Below are 27,879 nucleotides of genomic sequence, written 5' to 3' on the forward strand. Positions count from 1 at the left end.
CGTAGCCGCGAGAGGGACGGCGCGTCGCTCGCGATCGCGAGTCCTGTCGGCAGTGAAAAATGGCCGGAGCCAGCGACTGGTTTAGCATCGGCAGCACGGTGCTTTGTAAAACCTGCCATGAGAAGGAGATAGAGGGTGAGGTGTTGGCGTTCGATCCACAGACCAAAATGCTGATACTAAGTATCCTTTTTACGCAAAAACGATACCGGCCAACCACGGCACAGTGACAACGATGATGGTGGTCGCCCGCGTGCGTTTCCGCCGCGCGGGGACGCAGTGTAAATAGCGTCGCGTCACTATGACGGCGATATTTCCGCCGCATATTAACACGAGCTTTTCTCGTGACACTCCGTACCGCGAATTTGACGACGTTCGTTGTCCAGGTCGTACAACTCGTCCGGGACACGTACGTGGCAACTCGGTCGCGCGATTCAGGTTAGTTTCATCTTATCACCATCAACCATGCTGGTCTATCTTGCCTGCCTGTTCCCGTCCGTCTTCTTCATGCATGTATGTTTTGTTGTCCGTGTTGACCGTGTTTCACGTTTCTTCGTCGACGTGCTATCTACGAATCGCGCGATGTCCTGTGTGTTTAACCGATTTCGTGAGCACGTGACTGTACGCTCGTCGACAGTCGATCTCGCTCGCTGGTGCACTTGTTACGTCTTTGTACATTTTTTGATCAACTATCAGTGACATGTATATATATATATATATATAATATATATATAACGTTAATCACTGTTGAGTCTTAAGTCATTGAATATCTTAATGTATGTGTTGGAACAACTTCCTATTGATAAACAGAAAATTTACAAATCTATAACACTTGATCTACAATGAATTCATTGAAATTATGATTACATTTATGGAATTAAATTATGTATAGTAATGATCTAATGCTTTAAAATTTAAAAGTTTTTGCTGAGCTGCTATTATTTTGTCATAAATCTGTTGCCGTAGTTCATCGAGATGTAATTATGAAAAGCGACATTAATCTGTTAAGTATCTGAAAGTAATATTTTCCTTAACAGTAATTTTTGTTAGAATCTCCATCGTCAAGTGGGAGACCCTCATTAAATGATATACATATAGTAAATTTATCCCTTGTGTCCAACGTTCAAGTGACACGAGAAGTTAGTCCTACTACCAGTGAACCACCACAGAGCCTTAATTTACAAAGGCTAAACACGAGAGTCCGTAATCAGATCGATGAGAAGAGGAGACTAGTAATGGCTCTGCAGGCCGGAGTATCTCCAGAGGGACAGAAGCTCTTTATTGCTATTTCAAAAACTATTCAAGATATTACGTGGAATGGAGCTAATATTGTTGTATTTAATAATGTCACTATTAGACCGCCGTACAAAGTGGACAATGTTCATGGAAACACAGAATCTGGTGCATATAGACATGTAAAAAAAGTGGTACGTACTGAGATATTTAAATGAACAGAATTATATTTGCAATACATGAGCATATATGTTTCTTAATTTATTAGCTGTTTTAAATTCATCTTTTTATTGATAGTAGTACTTTATCAATAGAATATAAATTCAAAGCATTTGTTCAAGATTAAAATGAATTTTTAAGTCGAAATCTTTTTATAAAGAAATTTAAATTAAATTTATATTTAAATTAAATTAGCATCTTATTTTTTATTATTTTCTTGCTAAATATAATGTAAAGATGTAGAAAAAAATATTTTGAATAAGAGATATATGATCGTTTCTAATTTATCTCTTTATTGCATTTACATTATCTATTTATACATCCATCTATCTTTTACAGGTTGAGAAACATATTAAGGATACATTACAAGCGCAGCAACAACGGGATCAACAACAACAGCAAACACAAAAGGGTGGTGAACTGCAATAAGAGTCCAACAAGGCACTATGTCATCAAGATCGCTATAGCATATTTTTGAAGAAGTCCCAATATTTGACAAGAAATAAGAAAAGGAAGATTTAACAGGATACTAAACAAAATAGCCCGACTGCAGAATAATTTAGATAAGCCTATCGCGGATAATCGGCATTTTCGAGCAAGCTCCAGTCGTTCGTTCAAATGGAGAAAAAAACGCGTACATTCGTACACAAAAACTTCACATCGACTTTAATCCGAATATTGTTAACAGTATCGCATATGCAGCATTTTATAAATACAATCAGACGTACACTTCGTAAAATTATTAGTTACCAGCCTAAAAAAAAATGGAAAAGCAAATGAATCGACTAATTCAAGCAGTGCGTATTTGTCATGTTACTAGCACTACATTCGTACGCGATGTATTACCAACGGCGCCGAAGTCTGTGCTATAGTTCAATTCAAAGTCGGTTCATCGGTTATCGATAAGAATCAACGTATCTTGACGTGGTTCGAGATCGATTTCTGTTTCTAAACGAGTCTTCGCGTCCATGAGACACGGTGTACACGATTCAAGCCCGCATGAAGCGGTCAGAGCTTTCAAGACGCGATTTTCAATATCCGAAAGCACAAACGCGTCGCATGAAATTAGGATAAAACGCACAGTTGCCAGAGCGCATTATAAAATAATTCTGTATAATTCTGTAAGTCATTGATCGCGTTTAATAGAATTTTTTTTTTTTTGTAATTGGAAGTTTTCTTTGCATTGATTGAATTATATTTCTACATTTAGAGAAATAATCCTATCTCGGCGAAGAAAATGTTCAACAGTTATAAAAGACATTCTTCTGAGAACACGACTTACCTGTAACTCTCGGCAATAAAACGATTTACTATCTGCGGTATTGTCGCAACGTATTGTCGTGATAAGATCATTCCACGGCTTTACGTTCACTCAATTAAGGGAGTATAACATTGTAATGTATTGCCAAAGTTAACTGACGAAGACAAATTTCCACAATCGCTTTCGAACAAAACAAGCGCCTTTCTCCTGCAATATGCATTCTTTATAGAAAGTATAAGAAGGAATTTTAGGAAGTTTAGGAGCGGATTTTCCATCCGGCGGCGATCCGTGCCTTTTATCCCAGTTTCGAGACTTGACGATCCAAGTTCCGTTTCGAAGCTCGCTCGTCGCAAGCGATTTCATGTTATTCTCAGCGACACAGCGAACCTTTCGTCTCGATCGACAGGAAGAAAATCGCGAACGTCTGCGATTCGTACACACGGGACACTTTCAAGAGCGACGAACTCGGTGATCCCATCGCGTGGGATCGAGCGTTGCCAAGGATGTAATTTAGAAAAAGCGGAGCTCTCGGTCCTCGCGAAACTCATCTGACGAACCCCCCGGTGAGCGACGGCATCGTCCTCGGGGGAAGACGAGATCGAGCTCATCCCGTGCCACAATTTACCATTCGATTGGAAAGACATTGAGAGTGAGAAAGCAGGCGTGGGAGATTGTAAGAAAAGTTACACGAAGGAAAAGACATAAATAAATGTAATATAAATTCTGTAACCGTAGGCTTTCTCTTTCTCTCTCTTTGTACCGCTCGCCTTTCCCTTAAAATGAGTGACCGATTATCTCACTATAATACTAGACTATATTGATCTTGTAATCAGACCTAGGCATGTATTTGAAAAACAGTATTTGTAAGACAATTGTATTTCAACGGAGCACATGAAAATATTTTCTTTAGAGCATATAAAAGTATTTTGTTCTTTTTTTTTTGTATTTCAGTATTAATAACGAAAGATTGGAAATATTTTGAATACTATAATTGACAATTAATCTTTATTATTTTATAAAATAAAAATAATTTTTAATCTTTTGATTTTAAATACAAATACTTTCTAGTATACAATCTCAATATTTTCAAGTACTTACGTAATATTTTCAAGTGCTCTACTGAAATACAAAATACATTTGTATTACAAATAATGCGTTTTAAATAAAAGTATTTCAAATACATGCTCCCCTACTTCTAATACGAGGCTTCTGCCATTTTTTTTTCATTTTTTTAAAGAAAGCTTGATTACGAAGTGTGACAATACGAAGTACTAGTTTGCTTAGAGTTCACTCCGAGTTTCATTCCGCGTTTTCATCCGCTTCCTCGATCGTTTGCGAGACATCGCCAGTTGACTTCACGCTCGTGGACAAATCGTGCGTCACGCGGGCGATCCGGGCAGCAGCTTTGAATTTTATCGCCGCCCGATGCTTCTCAGTCTTCTTCTTCCACTGAAACAGAAAGTTAATGCGTCATAAGTGATTAAAAAAAAGAAAACAGAAACTTAAACAAAATTCATAGAACGAGACTCGTATTCTCTTTGAATTATTTTTAAATTTTGCATTGTTTTCGCGGTTTTAATCACATATGCGCAGTTTGTTCGTTATGCCATAGATATACCAAAATGGTAGGAAAAATTATCATAATACTCCTCAATATTTTTAAGAATTTGTATTTTAAATTTATGAAAATTTCTGAAAAAGTACTTTTTCCGAAATACATTGGAGAATGCATTGTATGTATATAAATCTATAGATATGTTCTTTATAGTATTATATTGGGTCATCTAAAAAGTATCCGCGGTTTTTTGTCACTAGATGGTGTTGATCATCAATTTTAGATGACCCAATAAAACAAAAGGATTATTTTAATGAATAGAGAAATATATGTTTCTATACACAGAAGTAACACTTAAACGATCAGACTAAAGATTAAGATTAAGATTGGATTTAACCAATCAAAGCAAGTTCACTAAACTTGAGATTGATTTTCTTTCTTCTAATTGATTACATTCCAATCTAATCTCAATCTCTAATCTGATCACGCCTTTAGGCGCACAATGGAGGAAATAAAGGTGCATCCAGAAATACGACCGCTCAGTGAGCTCTTGCATCTGATTGGCATATTCCGTTAGAACTAAAAATATAAAAATATAGAACTAATAATATAAGACCAAACAAATACAAGAACTTATTGAGCGCTCAGTGAGCAATCGTAGTACTGAATGCACCCATTAGGGAATAGGAATAAATATTAAGTTTTCAACCTATCAGAAACCATATTCCAACTGGTATCTGATAGGTAAATCTTAATATTTCCTGTTTCTAAAACTTGTTCTTTTGTGTGCAGGCTCTTACTGCGCTGCGAAAGTTGGCAATCATTCTTTCGCTTTTATGGGAAAGCTAATTATACACAAAAAAATTCTATGAAATACGTAACACGAACTGTAGATTTTTATTATAATTGGCCGCGTTTAACAGAAAATATAATATATTTTATAACTATTGGAAGTTTTCTTCACTCTGGATCATACTTTTAGATCTAAAAATATAATCCAATCAATCTGAAGAAAACTTTCAATCGTGGCAAAATAAACATTCTGCTGAACGCAGCCAATTATAATGAAAATCTACAGTTCGTGTTACGTATTTTATAGAATTTTCTAATACATTTTGAAACACACCACATATAAGGGTTATTTTACGATTCGTCGATTAGCGTAATTGACCGATTAGTCCATTGGAATTGGCCAATCGCATCTACAGTCAAACGAAATAATAAATGCGATTGGTTCAATGGATGAAATCAATTCCAATGAATTAATCAGCCGATACGCTAATCAGCGAATCGTAAAGTGACCCTAAGCCCTGTCATTGTAGTTGCACTCTTTGCACTTTTTGCACTTAAAATGAAATAAGTCTAATTAGGACTAAGTATTAATAAGAGAAAGAAGAAAGAAAAAAATTAGAAAGAACAAGCATTATGTTTTATCTAAACCGAACTCTCTGATTCTTATTTCTCGTATTTGCAATCATCTCATACTCATTACAGTAGACTCTCTCTAAATTTGACTTCTGTAATCTTTGCATTTCTCACATATACTTTTACAAATACTAATATCATGCCCTTTCATGGCCGATATTCATAGTTAGATTTTATATTCAAGATCGTCTTAAATACTGTCTTAAGAAGTCACGAACCAATCAGAAGATTTCATTAGCGTCTTGAGACATTACTTAAGACGGTCTTGAAATAAGACTCGACTATGAATATCGGCCCATGTCATGATAGGCTGGACATGTATTGCGCGCATCTGCATCTAATTGTACTACAGATTCTCACAGTGTATGCAATGTAATTCCATAGGCAGATTATGTATAACTATTTGTGTAATGTATTCTTTTGTGATACATATGTATTGTACATATTTGTTCTGCTAAGATTATGTACACTATAGTGCACTTTGACCGGTTAGCATGCGCAACTGCGTTCGCGCAAGTACGCGGTGATTGGTAGATTCGTGCTGTTAGAGCTCTATAATTTCACTCTTATCGCCCCATGGGCCAAATTTAGCGAGATTCTACTGTAGATGACTAATGCCTGTTTCCAACAATATACATTAACTTTGATCTCGATTCAACTTAAGAGCTCCGTACAATAAAAGGAACAGGGAACAGAGAATAAGAATTTTAACCTATCAGAAACTGTGTATTCCATAATACATAATTTCTGATAAATTGAAATTCTTATTCTCTGTTCTCTGTTCCTTTTATTGTTGGGGCGGAGCCCCTTACTCTTTTTCTAATTTTTAGAACTAGAAAAAGATGAAGAGTAATTTGAACCGAGAAAGTTAATCTACATTGATGGAAACAGGCATTAGTCATCTACCTACTTATTAAGTCCCAGACACAATGCGAAGAAATAGCGATAGTGATAGAAATAACACATCTTTCAACCTATCAGAAACTGTACATTCCAGTGTATTTGATTTTTGATAGGTTGAAATCGTGTTATTTCTATCGCTATCGCTATTTCTTCGCATTGTATCTGGGGCTTTAGAATTCGCGCAAGCGCCACTTTCGCTGGATCTTGCACGAGCGCCACGAGCACGAGGGGATCGAGAGGTGTGGATTAATATCGTGAGCATGCGATAGCGGTGAGGTTCATGTGCGTTTGCTTGCTGGTGGAGATGATTCAGTAATTGTTCTCCTATCGACAAATCGTCATCAGAAGAAACAAATCTTTACGTTAACGAGAAAGAAGAGGAATTCCATTCGATGGCGATGCGTGACTTTACGCCGATGGGATAGCTTACATACACGTGCTGCACGTGCTTGAGTACGCCAAGGGATCGAAGATCTACGTGAATCTACGTGATAAAACGATGTGATACAGTTACGATTTCTCGTAGGTTGCACGAACGACGTAAAAAGTGAGGTTAAAATTATTGCGAAACTGAAAGACTGACGGTACCATCTCCACGATTACTCTGTGTGACGATACATCGGCGACGATTGCGTCAAATGCGAGTATCTGGGGGACCATTGGCAACACCTCGCGTAAGTCTCGACGTTTATCTCGATCGTATTTACTAACTACAATCTTCAGACCCACATTCTTTTGCTGTGATAATAAACCTAACCTAACCCTAACCTAACTTGTGTGCGCATGTAAACACAGTCTCGGCGCGCTTCGATGAAAATTTTAATATAGAAATTATTATTTTTAATGCATAATTTTAATTTTACTTTATGATAAAATACATGAAATAGGAGATTAAATACTGCTAGTAAATTTATATGCATATCAACTTTTTTTGACAAGAGCGTTAAAAGGCATTTTATTAGAAAGAACTCCTGAACTTGTTTCTCTATTTTTTTATTTAGTATACACTGACAGCAATTCAAAGTGTCATTTCGGTTTATCATGTTGCAAATAAAAACATATTAAATAACAAGAGAATACTTTTTTTATTTCTGAGAAATTTTTTTCTTTTAAATGAATGTCTTAAATATTTTTTTCATGTTGAAGAAAAAAATGAATCATGCAAGAAGTTCAATTTTGAGATATGAAAAAAGAACGGGTCTATAGTGATTTTATCTTTGTTTAACACTGGCTACAGAACACAGTTTTTGCAACCGTTTTATGATTAGATCTGTCCGCGTTTGCTTGAAATCTCTAAAAAATTTTGCACTTAAAATGAGGTAAATATATATTCGCGCGTCGAAGAGAAAGAAAGCGAAAAAGTGCAATGCGAATAGATCAATTGTCTGCTGAGATAAGACCATTTCTTTAGATCTAAAAATATAAGGTCTGTTCTACAGTACAATCGTAAGTGATAAGTCGTAAGAAATTAATCAATCAATCGATTATTCTTCTCACATTTAACTGTGCTTGATCAATTTCTTATGACTTACAACTTGTAACTCTATTGTAGAACAAGCATAATCAAATCAATGCGAAGAAAAACTTTCAACAATTGTAAAATAAACATTCTGCTAAACACAGCTATTGAGGATATAATATTAGATTGGGACATCTGTGTTTCATGTGAGAAAGCTTTCTAATATAAAAAAAGAAAGAAAAGAAATAAACTGTGCAAGTAGTTTAGCTAAAAAGAACAAGCCTTTAAATGTATTTGTTAGCAAGTACATGTATTTATTAGGAACAGTAATCAAGTTGATTTTATTTCTTTTCTATTTCTCCAAAACATCAAATACTTGTATATATTTATTAAATTTTCTTTCTCACCTCTTCGTCACGAGATGGCACGTTTTCAAGATATTCCGTCATCTCAGGTTTCTGAGGGTCAGCTATCGCCAATACTGACACGCAGCCATCGACTGTCCCCAAAACAATGCTCTTACCATCATGCGTGCTATCGATGGCACTTAATTCAGCTTGTACTCTGTAATTTGCTATTATTTCACAGTCCGAAGATCTGTGAAATGTATATACATATAATGTATTCTAAACATACTCAGTCAATAGGCATAAATAAGATTTGAAATCTTGAAGTATACCTGAAAACTCTAATTGTTTTTCGACCGCTATGATAATACAACACATACTCGTCTGTACGATTAAACATTGATATAACAGTAAACACTCCTTCAGCCACCTTAGGTATATAGGTTTTCACGCTTGTACCCTTTTTTAATTCTATGAGTTCGAGACCACCTCTAAAATACATATATTGAGTTGTTTTTTTTTGTAATAGAATACGTAATTAAAAATATTTGAATAATATTTCTTCACCTGCTAGGCGCGTACAAAGTGTATTTGCCATCCTTGCTGATGTTTCCGCTCCATTTTGGAATCGTACGTATAATTTTTTTCTTGTTAATATCAAGAATTGTACCTTTATCGGAACCAATAATACCTACCCATTGGGATTTGTTAGGCATCGGTGTAATACACACAATATCCTATTAATATAGATTTCTGTAGTAAGATTATACTTTATTTTACTGTGGCTTAAATTTATAACAAATCAAACATTTGCCAAATATTTATCTCCATTTGAGTCATATTTAAAATTATTCCACTATGATATAATAATTAGTTTGCCTATAAGCGAACTCATTACCTTAAATCCAGGCAACTTTATAGGTATTTTGCTGATCAGCGCTCCTGTTTTCGCGCTATAAATTATAACGCAATCCCTACTGCCTTTGTCAGCCGCTGGTACAACCAGAAAAGCGTCATCCGATGTTATCACCACTTGTCGGAAGGGTGTACTGGTGTTACTTCTTACAGGATACTCCAAAGAGAATGTTGTTCTACCATCTAATACACGAGACATGTATTTATTAAAACATACAAAAAAAGCATAAAACCACAGCACTAGGTATTGTTTGTAAAATTTAATAAATCATTACATTAATAAAAAATCTTTAGACGTTTCGGCCACAATCTAGCCATCTTCAGTAAAATAACAAATATCAGTAAAACGCAGTATTTAAATAAATCTGACATTAAATTCAGCCATCAAAAATATAAATAAATATAAAGCGATAACATATAACGATATGAACAAATAATAATACAATGTCATGACGAATTTCTGCATGAGGAAAGTGCTTAAGATTCATCATTTTGTCTGTAAAACAGGTAACGATTTGTTAATCCTCATCAAATTGACTATAAGATATTAATTTAGATAAGATAATTTAATTTTTAAATTAGAATTTGGAAATTCTTGTTCCACATAACTTGCAATATGATAATTGGCGCTGCAACCATGTTGTATGATGTACATTCACAAGATGAAAGAACACGTTTATACTTATTTATATTTTTGACGGCTGAATTTAATGTCAGATTTATTTAAATTCTGTATTTTACTGATATTTGTTATTTTACTGAAGATAGCCAGATTGTGGCCAAAACATCTAAAGATTTTTTATTAATGTAATGATTTATTAAATTTCACAAACAATTCTAGTGCTGTGACTTTATGCTCCTCTTTTTGTATGTTTTGATTTATAAACCATGTTTGTTATAATTATTTATTAAACTTCTCCCAGAATATTCGCGTTGTGTGAATTGTCGAAAATTCCCTTACCAGGAATACTTCTCACGACGAGAATCGCTGTAGTTCGCACGTTTTCTACTCCCATCAGATTATTGGGCCTTGAAACGACTATGAACTTCAATGACTTTTCTATCAATGTTAACTGTTTGACGTTCTTTTGCTCCTCCTTGAACAATACTTGCTCCGTAATTCTATTCCAAATGAGAACATTGCCTGATTCCGTTGACACAATATATCTGAAATGAAAATTACTTTTAATTCTATCAAGCTTTTTTTCGATTAAACTCCACCACAATAAAAAAAAATCCATTTCACTAAATCATAACTTAGTGAGATTAAATTAAATGAAATTAACTTACTTGCTGTCCTGCGTAATGCAAGCGTGTGTAACAATTGCTCCCAACGGACTATCGGCCAGTTTCGATATTAGTCTACCCGTTAATAAATCCCAAACACCTACGCAATCTCTGGTAACTGTAACGGCCAAGTTACCCTCCTCAGCTAAACTGTTGTACAATTTACAAAGTGAATTACACGCGCAATTTCTACTTCTGTTTCTTTCTTTACAGGATTACCTTAACATGTCTATCTGTAGTTCGTGCCTGTCTATGACGTGAACTTGCTCGAAAATATTGTTGATATTCCACACCTTGACGCTTCTATCAATGCTCGACGTTACAACGCTATTCCAATTTCCGACAGTCAACGCTTCCAATTGAATGATCCTTGCAAAGTGCGCATCTAGTATCTTTACCAAATCAGATGTCTCAAGCGACCAAACGTACAAATTTTTCCTAAGAAAGACAATTTGAACTCATGTAACTTTGTTCTTTTTTTATAATTTATAGAATATTCAATAATACGGAATTTATTCAATAAGAGCAATTTATTCTCTGCTAGAAAAAATTGCTTCTTTATCAAAATGCAATATTATACTCCTTTATTTTAATTTTTAGAATTTTAATTTTGAATTTATTTACAGTCTCAAGTTAAACTCTTGTTATACAGAATAAGTTTTCGTTATTTCTTTGCATTTTAAAATGCAATTTGTTTATTCCTCTCCTCGTAATTAACAATATTGTTTATATCTCGATGTATTTATTCTGATAAAATCATCTATTAGATTAGATTTGATTTGAATCAGCGGCGCATAAATATTTATTATTGAATTATCTGTTCATAAGATTTCCTAGTTTTATTTTCTCTCGCCATCTAAAACTTCAAGCTAAATAAAAACGATGATAGTTCTCGCGCACCTTACACCAGCAACAGCATAATTCTTGGTGCCGCTGACCATAACAGAGTTCGAACACATCATTCGTGTATTGATATTCCTAACTCCGTTCGGCAACATTAAAACATGCGCGTCACTTTTATTTTCCAGAAACCACACGATGAATCCATTTCCGGACGTCGCCAAGAGCATTTCTTCTTCTCTATCCAACTTCAGCTGTAACAGATACTCCACGTCGTCATTGTACGCTCGTGGCATGTCGAAAACTTTTTCCCAATAAGATGAGGTCTCATCACTTTTATATTTCGTGATTCTATAATCATCCTTGTTCGTACATGCGTACAAAGTATCCTTGTCCTTCGTCATAATCAAAGCACTGAAAAAATCCACAATAATCTTCTTATGGCTCTTCCAACACAACCGCTGTTAATAACAGGTCTAAATTAGAAAAAACTTATAAGAGTCATATAAAATCTAAGATATAATAATCTAAGATATAAAATGTATTATACTCTGTAAATTATAATTAAATTCTTTGTCCTTATATTTAATTTAATAACAGTTCTGTCTTCTCACCTGTGAAACTGGAACGGATCCAATGATGTCTTCTTCCTGTAAGTATGCAAAAGCATACGTGTGTCGTCGAGACTCCCCGACCAGAATATAATTCTGTAGAGATCCAGATTTGTATACTCCACACCTATAAGGAAAAATAAGAATGATAAGAAATATGTATATGTTCGATATAATATACGTTCAATATAATGATCTACTTCTTACACAAAATCGGCCATTTATTGGAATCCTCGGGGTTGCTGTGAGTATCAAGCAGATTTCCCCGCAAGTCGAATCTACACCAGCCTAGCTTCCCGTAGATAAAGGCGTACTGATTCATTAGATAAACGCCAGCCACTGCATCCCCATTCGGTAAAGGATTGTCGATAACGACGAATTCGCTCGTCAAGGTGTTCAAAACGACACTCTATAAAAAAAATCACGCGTCATGAAATATCTAACTAGAAACTGTATTTTAAATTAATTCGAAGGTTTCCTCAAAATGAAAACGTCGGAACATTTTATTAACTCAGAGAAACTCTGAGTTAATAAAAGATATAATTAAATTTGAAATGTAAAATTGAAAAATAAAATTCATTTAACTTTAAGTTGAGAAGAGTTTTATTTTTCTGTTTTCTCAAAAATCAGTTTGTTAGAAAATCAGATTATTGATTTACTTGATAATTGGTCGTAAAAGCCGCAGCGTATCTGTTGTCGGGGCTTAAGACTAATCGTTGCATTATACCTTCCACGCCGGGATTAACATCTCTAGTCATGTCACTGGTACTCAAATCCCAGGTGATAAATTTATTGGATATCGATACGATATACCGATAATCCGACGTTAAGCAAAATCCGAATACGGCGAACTGATGACCTTCCAACGAATACTGGAAAATGATGTTATATTTTAAAGATATTCCTCTAACAAATAAATTACATAGCTCCGCGAAGACAAGATTTTTTTTTATATGCTGTAACAATATATAATTTTTATAATTTATTGAAGAAAGCAGCACCAAGTTTTCTAACTAAAAATATCAAGTAATTTGTTATATAAATTAATGTATGGATTACTTTCAATGGTCCACCAGGTGTGTGCAGACAGTGATAAAGAGGAAGCAGAGCGCAATTTTTAACACCGTCATGATCACACGCTCGGAGCAACATTCTCACATTAACATTTGCACCGATCTCCGGCAACAATCGACCGATCAATTGTGGCGCAAGCATGTCAGGATGATTTCCCAGGATCGCACCGCCTAATCTCAGAGCATCAGCAACTAACATAAGTTCTCTGGAAAGATATTCTGGTTTATTAGAGAATATCATAGTGTCCATAAATTATCTATAAATATTTGTGAAAAAATTGAAATATCTAAAAAGAGACACACAAAAGTTAGAATATCTAACAAATTAAGAAATCATTAAAACTTTTGTGTTGTCCAAAAAGGTATTTGATCTTTCTGGCCTTACCTGACCAAACTTTGGTTGTCAACAAAGTTACACGCATCTTCGAAGTCAGAAAGCACAGCTTGCAAGGGACAAGAGCTTAGCTTAGCGTGCAGCCACTCATAATTGAATAAAACATTTTCGAAGAGATCCTTAAAGCGCCTTGCTCTTATCAAGTGAAATGGTAATTCGCCAAACTTTAGAAACAAAGAATAAATATCTTTAGCAATCATCTTTATTATAACATTTTTCGTAGTACCTTTCGTAAATTATATCTTGAAATAGTTCCCTCCTTTGAATAAAACGCTAATGGTTGCTCCGGCACTTTTCTGTCCGCCACACCTTCCTTGTCTGTTAAATTGAATCTACAAATTGTAATATGTAAAGTTTATCGCTTTAAACAATATTTCTTCAATAGTTAATAAAATCAATTTTTTCCTTTGGATCCAATTTTTTAATATGACTTTTTTCAGATTAAATAAATCATTAATTTTATTATTTTAAAAATAAAAAGTTTGTATATGAATTTGTGAGAATTAATTTTTTTCTGTTTTTGCCATGAAGTAATTCACTGAAATTCAAGATGTTACTTATCGTAACAATGTCATTATTCACCGATGTCTCTGTATCTCGGTGTACTTGAAAGGTTTCGGTTTGCCGCCTCCCCAAATTCCCAGATAGTAGTCCGCAATCATTGAATGAAAATACATTGCCATGTTCATATTCTTAAAGTATCGCTCTTTGGCCGTGTCTCTGAATTGTCTATGGTACCAGTTTAACACACTCACACCGTCCGCTTCTCTTTCACTCAGATAATTGGGCAGATCGTTTCTTATTCTGGTCCATAGCAGAGGTGGAATGCGTCTCACCGGTGGCAAATGGTACTGGTAAACATCGTCGAGAACCTTATCGTCCAGGGAAATCAGATCCTCGAGCTCAGATTCCGACAAGCCGGACTTGGCAGCCGTGATATAAGCCAAAGCGTGGAAAACCAAGATTTTACCATGCTGCTTCTCAATCCTCTCGAACAGCATCATTATACTATCCATCACTGTGCTAGCTAAGTGCGTGTCCGCTGGTTTTGTGTAGCTACGCCATCGACAAATCTCTGCGAACACAAGCTTCACAAAGATCGGTAGGGAACATTTCGATATAGCGTTCGCCACCAAACGCCATTGGTAGTTATTCAGATCCCTTCTGGCTGTTTTCATCCACATTCTACAAGAATTGTGAATAACATACAAGTTTCAAAATAGACAATATTTTTTTTATCAATTTAAAGCAAATCTTTTTCTTAACAATTCTAACAATATTGATGATTATTTCTTTACCTTATCACGTCCGTAGCCAAGTCCTCGCCCAAGGCAGTTACTTCGATGAAACTTTCTTCGGTGTCTATCATCCTACGTAACAACTGATAATCTCTCGAAATCACTGGATTTGATTCCTCCGCTGCGCATGATAAAATCATCTGAAACATACATGTATATGTTAATCGAAGTTAGAACTCTTTTCATACAGAATCGACTCGACCGGAATTTAACTTCTTCTTAAAAGTTTTTTTCTTTCTTAATTTTGTTTTGTAATTTATTTTCTTTTATACTCACATTATGACTGCATTTAATGACTGCATTCACATTTACCTTACAATTCGGTGGTAATCTTGTAGGCAACCACGATAATTTGTTACCCTGTACACCTGTCAGCTGATCGACACTATCCAAAAATAACAGAATAGGCTGTTGAGTGTTAGCTAAGGTCAACAAATATTTAAAGTAGGCTGTAAGCGGCACCAGGTCGTCTGGGATTTCTTCAAACGATAATCCATAATTGTATGAGATCTGAAAATAGCGACAAAAACGTTTCATTATCATATTTTAAAGCGGAGAGAAATATAAATAATACTCACTTGTTGACAGATTGAGATCAACGTGGGCGTGAGCGCACTGCTGTCTGGAGTAGTGCCGAGAAATCGAATTATGCTGATCGGTTTCTTACCAGTCAACCAGGTACTGCTCGTCAAACCCGCGCTCTTCGCTAAAAGAGAAGTCTTCCCGCATCCTCCTTCTCCGTATAACACTAATGGCTTATCGCTGTCACCTAGCATGTAATTTTTTATTCTTTCTAACGTGTCCTCGCGTCCATAAAATACCTGTGAATGTGATAAGCTTGTCAGTCTTATTTTTTTTTAAACTTTGCTTCTAACTTTATTTAAAAGAGCATAACAACAAATTAATTTAATACTTAACATATTATATTTCAATTAAATTTAAAATCTTGAAAAATTTCTACCTTTACAGAATTATTGCAGGCGTGCAGGTGTTGCAAAATCTCGGTTATTATTTGTCCCTGCGCGGAATTGTCTTCCTTCCTCATGGCGCGGTCTACAAGCTTCACTATATTTCTGTAAAAGTGAGTGATGAAGTGCTGAAGATACTCGCCATGGGTTTCAGGATCTAGACCCTCTCTTCCTATCCATTCGACCGTGTACCTGCATAAATCAAAGTAATCACAACAGAAATATCTTATTGTGTATTTTCGGGAAAGGAGAAAGTACCTCTGTAGATTCGTGCTTTCAATTTTATTCGGTAACCGTTCATCTCTAAGATCGGCCAACAATTTCGAAGCTTCATTGTCTAAACTTCTGTTAGCTATATCCAAAAACAGACTGGCCTTCCTCAGATTTTGGAGATTAATGTTGTTTATATACCGCACATATGCCAGGCAATGGTTTTTCGTATTTTTAACGTTCAACACGCCGTTAATCACTTCCCGCTCAGTCACTGTTTTAGGATTCATTATATTAAGATTTTATTAGAATGCAAATGTGTATAATATGCAGTATGTCGTCTAAAAAATATTTCGCTCTTAGTACGATTAAAAATTTTAGATAATTATATTGAGATATAATTTTATATTTTTTGAACGATTATTTTTTAAATTGTATGAAAAATTATATTTATCAACAGAGATATATAAAATTTATTATGTTTTATTATTTTATTGATATATACTTTATTAAGACCAAGCTATTTATTATGTCTATTGAGTCTTTCTTACCAGACATGAAATAATTATGCATTGTATCTTTGTCAAACTTCCCGGAATTAAATAAAGATTGCGCGCCCTTCCTGAACAATTTTTGCATTTTGCACATAGTGTCCCACCAGATTGCTTGATCCTCTTGTTGCAGTTTAGGTATTCTCTTAAACACACAAGTACAAACACAAAGATATAATTACAAGAAAGAATACTTGCATAATGTAAGTAATTAGTAGTCTGAATTAAATAAATAAAATTACTAAACTAGTTGAAAGTTATTTACTTTATTGTTAAAATTTTTAAGGATAGATGAGATCGGTTGCAATATACTTGTAGGTGGCACAGCATTGCTATCCTTCTTGTACCACTTATCCAGAAGACTAACATCCATTCCCTGACCATCCAATTCTGTTCTTAACATCTCTAGTTCTGAACTGAGAACATATGTTGGTATAGGACGGTATCCATACTTTTGTCCAAGGAATACCTGCATATATGAAATTTTTATTATATTAGTACTTATTAAAAAAATTAATTTGATAATCTTAATTCTAAAGTTTGAAGACAGTTTGATTTTTTTACTGTAAGACTGGATATAATTCTGAAGTTAAATATGTATATACTCTCGATAAATAATTTTGGCAATTGAGAATTAAATCATTTAAATTAAAGAGCAAGTTACTGACAACGAAATTGGGTCCCATGGACAGTCTCTGACAATTTTCTATTTCTCTCATACACAGCTCTGTAGTCATATGATCGTCAGTGGCTTCATCACGTACACCCCATCTCATATCAACCACCTGCGAAAAGGGGTGTAACCATTACGTAAGGCAAATTATTATTTTTTTTTAAATAATACAATATGTTAGTTTATATTATTATTGACCAGAAAAAAATTATTAATTAGATAAATAAAATACGAATAATGATTTATACAACATCTAATTTTGTCAATTACTCAAATCTACTTAATTATATGATATGTGTGTGTGTGTGTGTGTGAGTGTGTGTGTGTGTCCTAAATGTAATTATCAAGTTGTCCGATTTTTATCAAAGATTAACACGAAAAGGTCGAATTATATATGTATGTTACTGGTACCTGGCACCGTAAAAATCAATTCCTCTATTCAAGATGTATAATTCATGTTTTACTATGTATATCTAAGTATATATCAGTTTGCTAAATAATTTGTTTTGATGTTATATTATTTTTTTTATATGAAATAATGTCCTACCTGAAATTCTAAACCATGTTTTTCTCTGCAATAATCTTTAATTTTGGGATAGCACTGCGCCATCAAAGTATTTCTTTCCATTGTTGTGTCTAAAATATAATAAAATACGTAGTCAATAAATATAGTGCTATTTCATATTGCATTAAGTCATTTTATTTTATATTGCTTTTCTGTTTTATTTCAAACTTTTTAACATTAAATTTTCTATTTACTTATTTTATTATCTCTTGTGACTATTAATAGCTTACCAGTAAAGGTCGAGCTCGTAAATATCCGCACAATTTTTGAACTAACAGGCGGTAAGGATTTTAAGGATCCCGAAAAAATTGAATCAATCGTTGTTTCATCCATGTTCTTAATGTGCCTTGATCTTTAAATTAAAAATTTTAATCAGCCGAAATTGTATCTTATCGCTTGTAGCAATATCAGCAAACTGAAACCTGCATTGCGTTTCCAGTGTCTTATACATCTACAATAAAAATATAGTACCTCGTGAGCTACATGAAGTTTATAGAATATCTTTGTTCGGGAGTGTGTTTTATATCATAAAATTCTTATATCGTCTACTATAACTTGCATATTATCTTATATTATGCTACTACAAAAGTCAACAAATTTTTTACATAGTACAGTACATAGTATTCTTTTTTTAAATATATGTTATACAAATGAAAAAAAGATTCTAGTATACTGATGGTTACAAAATGGTTGCTAAGGCTTGTTTACACAATATAGACTCATTGATTTTAAGACATATATATTCCTTTAGCTCAACATTTGTGAGAAATAAATATTTTTGTTTATTATATTAGATATTTAATATTTAACTATAAATTTGTTAATATATGTATGCTTTATAACTTTATATTAACAAGTAGCATAAGACAATTCTTGTTCAAAAGTTTAAAAATTGGATTATAAAGATATAAAAAAAAAACTACTTGCATTTTCTTGCATGTTTCTACATGTATATATTTGATTTTAGATCTTCTAATGGACTGTCTATAGTATTGACAAGAATCTTTTATAATTATTAAAATGGCACCTGATCCAGTAACACAAATGAACACATATCGTTCATACGTCACCATGCTGGCTGATCCAGTTTCAAAAGATGAACTGAAACTGAAAGCAGCTCAAGAATTATCAGAAAACTTTGAGGTATATAAACTGTCATACAAATATCAAGATTATTCATGCAGTATAATAGTCATTAACTATCTTTTGAAAGAAATTATATATATTTAATTAATTATAACAATATATTAAATTAATTGTAGATCATCATGTGTTCATCACAATATGCGGGATTTCTCGACCATATGATGAAGATCTTTATGAAGATATTGCAAGAGGGAGAGCCACACTTTATATCAGAATACAATATTCAACAAGTTCGAAAACTAATTCTGGAAATGATACACAGATTACCAAGCAATGAATACTTGCGTCCATATGTTAGGCAAATTTTGACTCTTATATTCAAATTATTAGAAACAGATAATGAAGAAAACGTGTTGGTGTGTTTACGCATCATAATCGATCTTCATAAACAATATAAACCGACATTTAATCCAGAAGTGAGTAATAATGTATATACCACTTTATTATTTTGAGTTACAATTCACTTTATATTCTTTTATTTACAATTTTTAAACGCTTCAAGCTCTCTCAATCTTTTATAATCAAAGATATATATAGAGAAATTCGAATTGAAATGAATTTGAATTTGAGACTCCGGAGTCTCGCTGATTATGAATCAATCGGTTTCATATAAAGCCACGTGTTATGTCACTCATTTATTTTATATCTAAAGTATTTTAATCATTTTTTCTTTTTCCGCTATAGATTCAATATTTCCTTCAATTTGTCAAATCGGTGTATAGCGAATTACCAAAAAATTTATCAAAAATATTTGAGCCGCGTCCTCCTCTACGTGTGAAAGATTTGTCAGAAATTAACATAGAAGCTCTATTGAAGGAAACGTTTACGATTACAGCGATACAAAGCGAAAAGAAAGCTGCGGATGGTACTGTTGTAACTGTAAGTATTTCTTACTTATTTGATTCTATTATAGAATTCGTAATATTTGTATATAGAACATAATTGAAAGTACACGACACAAATCAACGAAAAGAAAAAGAAAAAATAAAATCAATGATATATTTTATTATTTTTAGTATAATTTGATTCCGAAAGCAGTGCTGTCCCTCAAGGTGCTTCAAGAATTACCAATAATTGTAGTTTTATTGAATCAATTATACAAACAGAATGTACATCAGGATGTATCAGATTTCGTTCCAATTGTGATAACGACTATATCGCTCCAACCTAGTCTCCAGCATCGAACATCACCTGGATTCAATAAGGAAGTCTTCGTTGACTTTATGGGCGCACAAGTCAAAACACTTTCATTTCTTGCCTACGTCATGAGATTTTATCAAGACTTAATATCACAAAACAGTACGATGTTGGTCAAAGGTATACTTGGCTTATTTACTCTGTGTCCGATGGAAGTAGCTCACTTACGTAAGGAACTCGTTATAGCTTCACGCCATATACTAGCTACAGATCTACGAAATCATTTTATTCCTCATATGGAGATCTTTTTTAACGAAGATATTTTTATCGGCCATGGTTGGACCGCTCACGAGGCCTTGAGACCTCTAGCTTATTCCACACTCGCCGATTTAGTACATCATGTCAGACTTCAGTTGCCTCTCAGTGATGTGTCCAGAGCGGTGCACTTGTATGGCAAGAATTTGCTTGATCAAACTTTACCTACAGCTGTTCAGATGGTTTCTTGTAAGTTACTGATGAATCTGGTAGATACGGTTAGGCAAAGGTCCGATGCTGAAAATAGTACACAAGGACGCGAACTGTTGATACGTATACTATTGGTTTTTGTTCTGAAATTTAAAACCATTGCCAAGATCTATATTCCAATTCTGCGAAACAAAACGAAACAGTTACGGCCAGTCATAGCAGACAACACGACCGAAGATACAAAACCATGTCTCGACGTAAGTGAGGAGAAAGAACCGCCAAAATCGAAGTTTGGTTTTCCGACTTCACAAGCGATGAGTTACAATGTGGCGGATTACAGGAATTTAGTGAAGAGTTTGGTACACGGTACTAAAGCTATAACATCTAATTGCATCAATAATCGAAACAACGAGGTGCCGCAAACTAATCAGCTTCAGCCGAAAGAGACTTTGATTTATATACAACTTGTTAAGTGGGCTTTACCAGCTTTAGACATTTATACGATAGGACCACCAGCCATTGGCGTTCCAGCGCAGCCAGGCAGACCGATGCAATCCCAAACTATACGGACGCGAGAAGAAAAGGAGGTGTTAGATCTTTTCGGCAATGTATTCACACAAATGAACCCCCAAACATTCCAAGAAATCTTTTCCGTATCCATAGACTATATGGTCGAAAGAATATTCAAAAACTGCGCTTTGCAGATAATTGGAAGTTCATTCTTGTCGAGCCACACTGTTTCATCGACATTCGCAACAATATTAGTGGAATATTTACTGGAACGAATGAGCGAAATGGGTTCAAACGTGGAACGTAGTAACCTGTATCTAAAATTGTTCAAGCTTGTTTTCGGCAGCGTATCTCTATTTCCTGCCGAAAATGAGCATATGTTACGGCCACATTTGAACCTAATCGTAAATCGTGCCATGGAACTAGCAATGTCAGCAAAGGAACCGTACAATTATTTTCTGTTGCTGCGCGCATTGTTTCGATCTATAGGTGGAGGCTCTCACGACTTATTATATCAAGAATTCTTACCTTTGCTTCCTAATATGTTAGAAGGACTGAATAGACTACAATCCGGCTTACATAGACAACATATGAAAGATCTCTTTGTCGAACTGTGCTTAACTGTACCTGTGCGTCTCAGTTCTCTGTTACCGTATCTTCCGATGCTAATGGATCCCTTGGTCTCCGCTCTCAATGGAAGTTATTGTCTAGTAAGCCAAGGTCTTCGTACTCTAGAGTTGTGTGTTGATAATCTTCAGCCAGATTTTTTGTATGAACATATACAACCAATCCGTGCCGAATTAATGCAAGCTCTCTGGAGGACACTTCATAATTCTAACGATCAAGGTGTTGTCGCCTTCCGAGTTCTTGGTAAATTTGGTGGTGGAAATCGAAGAATGATGATTGAACCACAAAAATTGGAATACAACGACCGTGAAACCAATTCTCCTAATGTAATAGTTTACTTCCAAGGACTATCCCAGCCAATCGATTTTCCAATGGAAAAAGTGATCGAGGCTGCATTCAATGCATTGAAATCCAATACGACAGATGTGTTCTACCGTAAGCAATGTTGGGAGATCATATATTGCTACTTGGCCGCATCCTTAAGAATGGACGACGCCGCTTATCTATGGTACGACTTGTTTACGCATCCGAGTTTTAAAGAAGGAGAGATACCGCCTCAACAAGGACCACACTATAAATGCTTCGATACTGTGGCGCGAAACGTTCAACAGACCGCATTGACTGGCATGTTTGTTGCAGTAGAAATCAAAGAATTGAGACCTTCGGTTCTCACTACCGTCGTTGCCGTTGTGAGACATTACACGATGATTGCCATAGCGCAACAGGCTGGTTTATTCAGTTGGACGGATAAGGAAATTCGAAAGGATATGCAAGGTCAAGACCCATTTGTTCTGATCGATGCTCTTGCCGTTATAATGGGTCACGATGAGAGAGAGCTATATAAAGCGGGATACTTGACGCTTGTATTGATATTAGAAACAGCAACGAATATTCTGGGTTCCAAGGAACGAGCCTGCCAATTGCCTTTTATGGAGTATCTAGCGGAAAGAATGTGTTCGCTGTGTTACGAACGCGCCTGGTATGCCAAACTTGGTGGTTGCATAGCGATAAAGTTTCTATTCGAACGAATGGCTACTAAATGGGTTCTCAATCACTTATTTGTCTTCCTGAAGGCTCTCATATTTGTGATGATGGATTTAACCGACGAAGTGTCTAATGGTGCTATCGACATGGCAAAAGAAAATCTAGAAAAAATGCTAAGAGTCTGTGTGAATCCTGGAATTCAAGAGGGTAACATGGAATTGATAGAAGCGCAAAACAAGAGCTTGTACGAAGTCACCCGCGAATTGGTCAAGCAAGTGACATCGCCGCACACGATCGTGCGTGAACAGGCTATGGCCTCGATACGTCAGCTTGCCGAAATACAAAACAAATCGGTGACGGAAGTTATGGAGCCGCATAAGGAAGTTTTAGCAGATGTGATACCACCCAAGAAGCATCTTTTGAGGCATCAACCGACAAACGCACAAATCGGCTTAATGGATGGTAATACATTTTGCACCACCTTGAATCCGCGTCTTTTTACTATTGATTTAACCATCATGGAGCACAAGATATTCTTCCAAGAAGTGGTGGGTATCTGCGACGCAGATGAAGCCACTCTCAATAAATTTGCTTGTTATAAATCGATTTCGAATCTAATGCCCGTAAGAAAATCGGCATTACGAGCGCTCGCAGCCTGTCATTACATTGTTGGCTATCGGGAAAAGATACTCGCGGTTTTATACAGAGCTTTGGAAAGACCACATGCTGAATTGCAGGAGACTGCCTTCGAATGCATGAAAACATTCATTGCTGGTTATCAACTCGATATGGAGTCTGTCCACACAATGATGCGACCTATGTTATTGACATTAGGTGATCATAGAAACCTGAGCCTGAATTGTGTCAGGAGACTATCATATCTGACACAGCTCTTCCCGAGCACTTTCAGCGTTACTTTATGTGAGCAAATGTTGCAACATGTGAAGAAGTTTTTGGAAAATTTGATTCAATCTCATAAAGGTATATCAAAGTCCGGTGAGAACGAACAAAAAATTACCATCATTATAGGAATATATCACGACATTCCGGCATCATTACCAAAATTCAACGACGCGCTTTGTAGACTCATTTTACAAACTGAAAAATCGCTGCTAGTCGAAGTGTCCAATCCCTTTAAAGAACCTCTAATGAAATGTCTTTTACGTTATCCGACAGATGCGCTCAATTTGTTTCTTCATGATAGCAATATCAAAGATCAACAATGGAGTAGGTACCTAGAATATCTTATTAGCCACAAGGACGGTAAACCATTTCGTGATATCTTGCACAACAGCACAGCGCGCCTTGTCACGATGCTGCTCGCTCACTCTCAAACGAATTCCAGTTTGACTCACATGGAAAAGAACGAAGTGCAATATCGAGCGATCAAGATCATTGGTATACTTATCAAGTACGACGAACAATGGTTATCTACTCAGAACCAGTTGGTAGGAGCATTGAAGCAGATCTGGTACAACGACGACTATCAAGCATTACACAAAAAAGTCGAAGGTGTCGAATACTGTCATTGGAAGGAACCAAAGCATATTGTCAAAATTCTCCTGCATTATTTTCGTCACCAACCAAATGATATTGATCTATTGTTCCAATTGCTTCGGGCCACATGTGACCGATTTGTGCCAGATTTTCAATTTCTGAGAGATTTTCTAGAGAACACAGTTGCGCAGGAATATACAGTTGAATGGAAACGAAGTGCTTTCTTTCGTTTCGTTGAACATTTTCCCACGAATAACATGTCACAGGAGTTGAAGGCCAACGTTCTGCAGCTGATTATAATTCCATGTTTTGCTGTAAGCTTTGAACGCGGCGAAGGTACGAAACTGGTTGGTGGCGCACCGATGCCTTATCAAGATAACCCTGAGAATGTTGTATCTGTATTTATTAGCAAAATAATTGATCCGGACAATCCATTTGGTTCCGCCGATTGTGTTCGTATCTCTTTATTACAATTTTCTTGTCTTCTGGTAGAACAGGCATCGCAGCACATTCACGATGTTACTAATAAAAGACAAGGAAATAAGTTACGTCGCTTAATGACATTCGCCTGGCCTTGCTTACTAGGTAAGAATTGTGTAGATCCGACTACAAGATATCACGGTCATCTTCTTCTTAGTCACATAATTGCTAAATTTGCTATTCACAAACGCATAGTCTTGCAAGTATTTCACAGCTTATTAAAGGCGCATGCCGTGGATGCGCGTAATGTTGTACGACAAGCATTAGAAATATTGACACCTGCAATGCCTGTACGGATGGAAGATGGTAATACTATGTTAACACACTGGACGAAAAAAATTATCGTGGAAGAAGGTCATTCAATGCAACAATTATCTCATATCTTACAACTAGTTGTAAGGCATTACAAAGTTTACTATCCAGTCAGACATCATCTGGTTCAGCATATAGTAAATTCGGTTCAACGTATAGGATGCACCCCGACCGCTACCATAGAACATCGACGATTAGCTGTTGAATTAGCAGAAGTCATCATAAAGTGGGAACTGTATAGAATCAAGGAAGAAGCTGAAACTACTACAGAATCTAATAGAGTAACTGTTGGTCAGCCGTCGTGTTTGAAACGCGCAATTATCGATGATCCTTCTGGTAAACGTTTAAGCTCACAGACGCCATCCAATAATAGTCCTGTGCCTCTTATTCTACCCAGAATGGAACCAGGATCGACAAAACCTATTGAGAGAGCTCACGCGGATGCCGTTCTGAATTTCCTACTACGCTTGGCTTGTCAAGTAAATGACGTAACTACCATTCACGGTAATCCAGGCGAGCAATTATCTAGACGCTGCGTCGCTCTGTTGAAAATGGCACTGAAACCCGACGTGTGGGTCGCTGAACACTGTGATTTGAAACTATCCTGGCTCGACAAAGTCCTCTCTAGTGTGGAGAGCTCTCAGCCTAACTATGGTAACATCAGCATGGCATTGGAAGTGCTAACATTTTTATTAGGCGTGATGAAACGCGAACAAATACTTGTCAGCTTTAAATTACTGCAACGTGGAATAGGTTCTTGCATCGCCAGCAGCAACACTAAAATTATACGTCTGGTACATGGCCTACTATCACGATTGATGACGATTTTCCCGGCTGAACTAGCTTCCACAAATATGACCCCTAAGTATGAAGAGTTGGACACATTATACACAACTGTAAGTAGATTTATAGCTGAAGGTCTGGCCACATATGAGAAAACTACCACGGCTACACCGAGTTCGCTTTTTGGCACACTTATGATGCTTAAAGCAGCCTGCACGAACAATCCAAGTTATGTCGACCGGCTAATAACTCCATTCATGAAAGTATTGCATAAAATGGCCAAAGAACATTTGCATTCCACACAGACTGAAGCCAATCCTGTCACGAGCGAATTATTAATTCTTAGCTTAGATCTGGTGAAGAATCGCGTAGCAGTAATGGGTGTCGATATGCGCAAATCGTTCATAGGCACGATTTTGGTCGGCTTGATCGAAAAGACGCAAGATGTTAAGGTAATGAAAGCCATTACAAAGATACTGGAAGAATGGATGAAAAACAAGACCACCATCGCAATGAATCAGACACCCAGTTTGCGCGAAAAATCCATTCTGCTAGTGAAAATGATGCAATACGTCGAGAAACGTTTCCCTGATGATCTGGAGTTGAACAGACAATTCTTGGAATTGGTGAATTACGTTTATCGTGACGAGACTCTGAAGATGACGGAATTATCGAATAAATTAGAGCAGGCTTTTCTAGCCGGTCTGCGTTGTATACAGCCGCAAGTAAGAACGAAATTTTTCGAAGTATTCGACAATTCGATGAAAAAACGTTTGGTCGATCGTATCTTGTACATTATTGTCAGTCAAAATTGGGAGCATATAGGACCTCACTATTGGATCAAACAGTGCATCGAGTTACTACTGGCCACCGTCAATCCCTCTACTTTGGTACAAATAACCAATGAAGATCTTTTGCTGCCTAGCATCACATCTATCATGCAAGGAGGCATGGAAAAGGAAAGCAAAGATCAAACGCACTTTGTCTGTCGTATCGGTCGTACTGATGAAGAGCTACCGGACAAGATCCCAGAAGGAGACTCAAAAGACACATTCCTCGAAATGGACGCTTGGATGTCCAATCTTTCGGATTCGACAAGCATCACCGCCACCTCCGAGGAAATTTTTGAGAAGCCCAGCTTGACGCAGATGATCAACAAACAGATACAATTTATGGAGAACGCAAAGAAAATCAAAACGGAGCAGTTGTTACTGGCAACTGCTCAATTATGCCACATGGACACGGAGCTGGCGGAGCGCGTCTGGTTAGATATGTTCCCACGAATATGGTCTATCTTAGAGGAATCTCATATCAATTCCATAAGTATGGAGATAGTGCCGTTCATCGCCAGTGGCGCACATGTTATCCAAAAGGACTGCCATCCAAGTGCCCTCGGCACATTCCTGGAGGCAATGGCGCACTGCAAACCACCGGTGGCCATACCGCCGCCCGTAATGAAATACGTGGGCAGATCCCACAACGTTTGGCACCGAATAACGTTAAGTCTAGAGCAGATGGGCGGAGAAATGACAGCGGAAGGTAACGGCGGTAACATGAAGAATAGAGGCGAACTTGATCTGTATCGCTCGCCTGACGACGTCGAACAAGTCGAGTGCGTCACTCCCTATTATGAGGTGATGCACATGCTCTCGGAAATGTACTCATTACTTTGCGAGGAGGACATGTGGTCGGGTTTATGGCAGAAAAGGCCTGCACATTATAAGGAGACCTTGCACGCGATTGCGTTAGAACAGCAAGGATTCTTTGAGCAGGCACAAGGAGCGTACGAGGTGTGCATGTCCAAGTTCCGGCAGGATTACCCATCTGGGCCGGCACCTTATCACCTCAACGTAGAAATGCTTCTTTGGGAGAAACATTGGGAGCGCACTGTGAAAGAACAGAATCAATGGGAGATTCTATTAGAACTGGGCAGCCAGAACAATTACAAAAATCCTTTCCTCGTCCTAGATAGCGCGTGGCGTATTCCCAATTGGCCGGTGATGAAAGAAATTCTGACACAACTGGAGCATAATTGTCCAAGGGAAATAAGCTGGAAGGTAAGATATCATAATTTTCAAGAAAAACGTAAAATACTTTATGATTTTACAATTTCTTTCAATTCATTGCTGACTTTGTAGCACAATTTTAAAATGT

At 36.2% G+C, this 27,879-nt stretch overlaps 3 protein-coding genes across 4 annotated transcripts in view; 2 read left to right on the plus strand and 1 right to left on the minus strand.

Moving 5' to 3' along the window:
* Nucleotides 1–3,439, plus strand: LOC105143080 (protein LSM12). The gene is made up of 3 exons (XM_011051093.2): nt 1–180; nt 1,048–1,424; nt 1,789–3,439. Exons 1-3 carry the CDS (start codon nt 60–62, stop codon nt 1,876–1,878), a joined length of 588 nt encoding a protein of 195 aa, XP_011049395.1. The 5' UTR covers nt 1–59; the 3' UTR covers nt 1,879–3,439.
* Nucleotides 3,407–18,745, minus strand: LOC105143125 (NACHT and WD repeat domain-containing protein 2). Its single transcript, XM_011051172.2, has 26 exons — nt 18,015–18,745; nt 17,767–17,855; nt 17,215–17,331; nt 16,812–17,015; nt 16,547–16,691; nt 16,044–16,269; nt 15,779–15,977; nt 15,396–15,638; nt 15,130–15,327; nt 14,818–14,957; nt 14,102–14,704; nt 13,746–13,851; nt 13,511–13,683; nt 13,112–13,331; nt 12,712–12,924; nt 12,260–12,461; nt 12,056–12,179; nt 11,502–11,855; nt 10,821–11,039; nt 10,605–10,751; nt 10,276–10,481; nt 9,298–9,497; nt 8,967–9,136; nt 8,732–8,890; nt 8,460–8,649; nt 3,407–4,159 (listed from the first exon to the last, which is right to left on the minus strand). The coding sequence occupies exons 1-26, from the start codon at nt 18,115–18,117 to the stop codon at nt 4,010–4,012; spliced, it is 5,100 nt and encodes a 1,699-aa protein (XP_011049474.2). The 5' UTR covers nt 18,118–18,745; the 3' UTR covers nt 3,407–4,009.
* The window catches only part of Nipped-A (Transcription-associated protein Nipped-A), a 26,658-nt gene continuing 5,907 nt past the window's right edge, over nt 7,129–27,879 (plus strand). The window contains exons 1-5 of one of the 2 annotated variants that reach the window (XM_011051098.2): nt 7,129–7,267; nt 18,752–18,927; nt 19,047–19,346; nt 19,615–19,809; nt 19,947–27,782. In XM_011051098.2, the coding sequence (XP_011049400.2) occupies nt 18,805–18,927; nt 19,047–19,346; nt 19,615–19,809; nt 19,947–27,782 (8,454 nt within the window). In that variant the 5' untranslated portion in view covers nt 7,129–7,267; nt 18,752–18,804. Of the gene's footprint in view, nt 7,268–17,271; nt 17,357–18,751; nt 18,928–19,046; nt 19,347–19,614; nt 19,810–19,946; nt 27,783–27,879 lie in introns of those variants that run through there. The other variant, XM_011051094.2, reaches the window with a different exon arrangement.

The sequence above is a fragment of the Acromyrmex echinatior genome, chromosome 13, assembly GCF_024713525.1.
Source record: "Acromyrmex echinatior isolate Ae372 chromosome 13, ASM2471352v2, whole genome shotgun sequence".
Lineage (NCBI taxonomy): Eukaryota > Metazoa > Arthropoda > Insecta > Hymenoptera > Formicidae > Acromyrmex > Acromyrmex echinatior.

Bases quoted from the DNA above. Each gene is read 5' to 3' on its own strand.
- LOC105143080 (XM_011051093.2), top strand. From the start codon at position 60: ATGGCCGGAGCCAGCGACTGGTTTAGCATCGGCAGCACGGTGCTTTGT. The intron at 181-1,047 runs GTATCCTTTTTA...AATTTTTGTTAG, and splicing joins GACCAAAATGCTGATACTAA to AATCTCCATCGTCAAGTGGG. The intron at 1,425-1,788 runs GTACGTACTGAG...TATCTTTTACAG, and splicing joins ATAGACATGTAAAAAAAGTG to GTTGAGAAACATATTAAGGA.
- LOC105143125 (XM_011051172.2), bottom strand. From the start codon at position 18,117: ATGGATGAAACAACGATTGATTCAATTTTTTCGGGATCCTTAAAATCC. The intron at 15,639-15,778 runs GTAGAAATTTTT...TCACATTCACAG, and splicing joins CCTGCAATAATTCTGTAAAG to GTATTTTATGGACGCGAGGA. The intron at 8,891-8,966 runs GTGAAGAAATAT...TATGTATTTTAG, and splicing joins ACTTTGTACGCGCCTAGCAG to AGGTGGTCTCGAACTCATAG.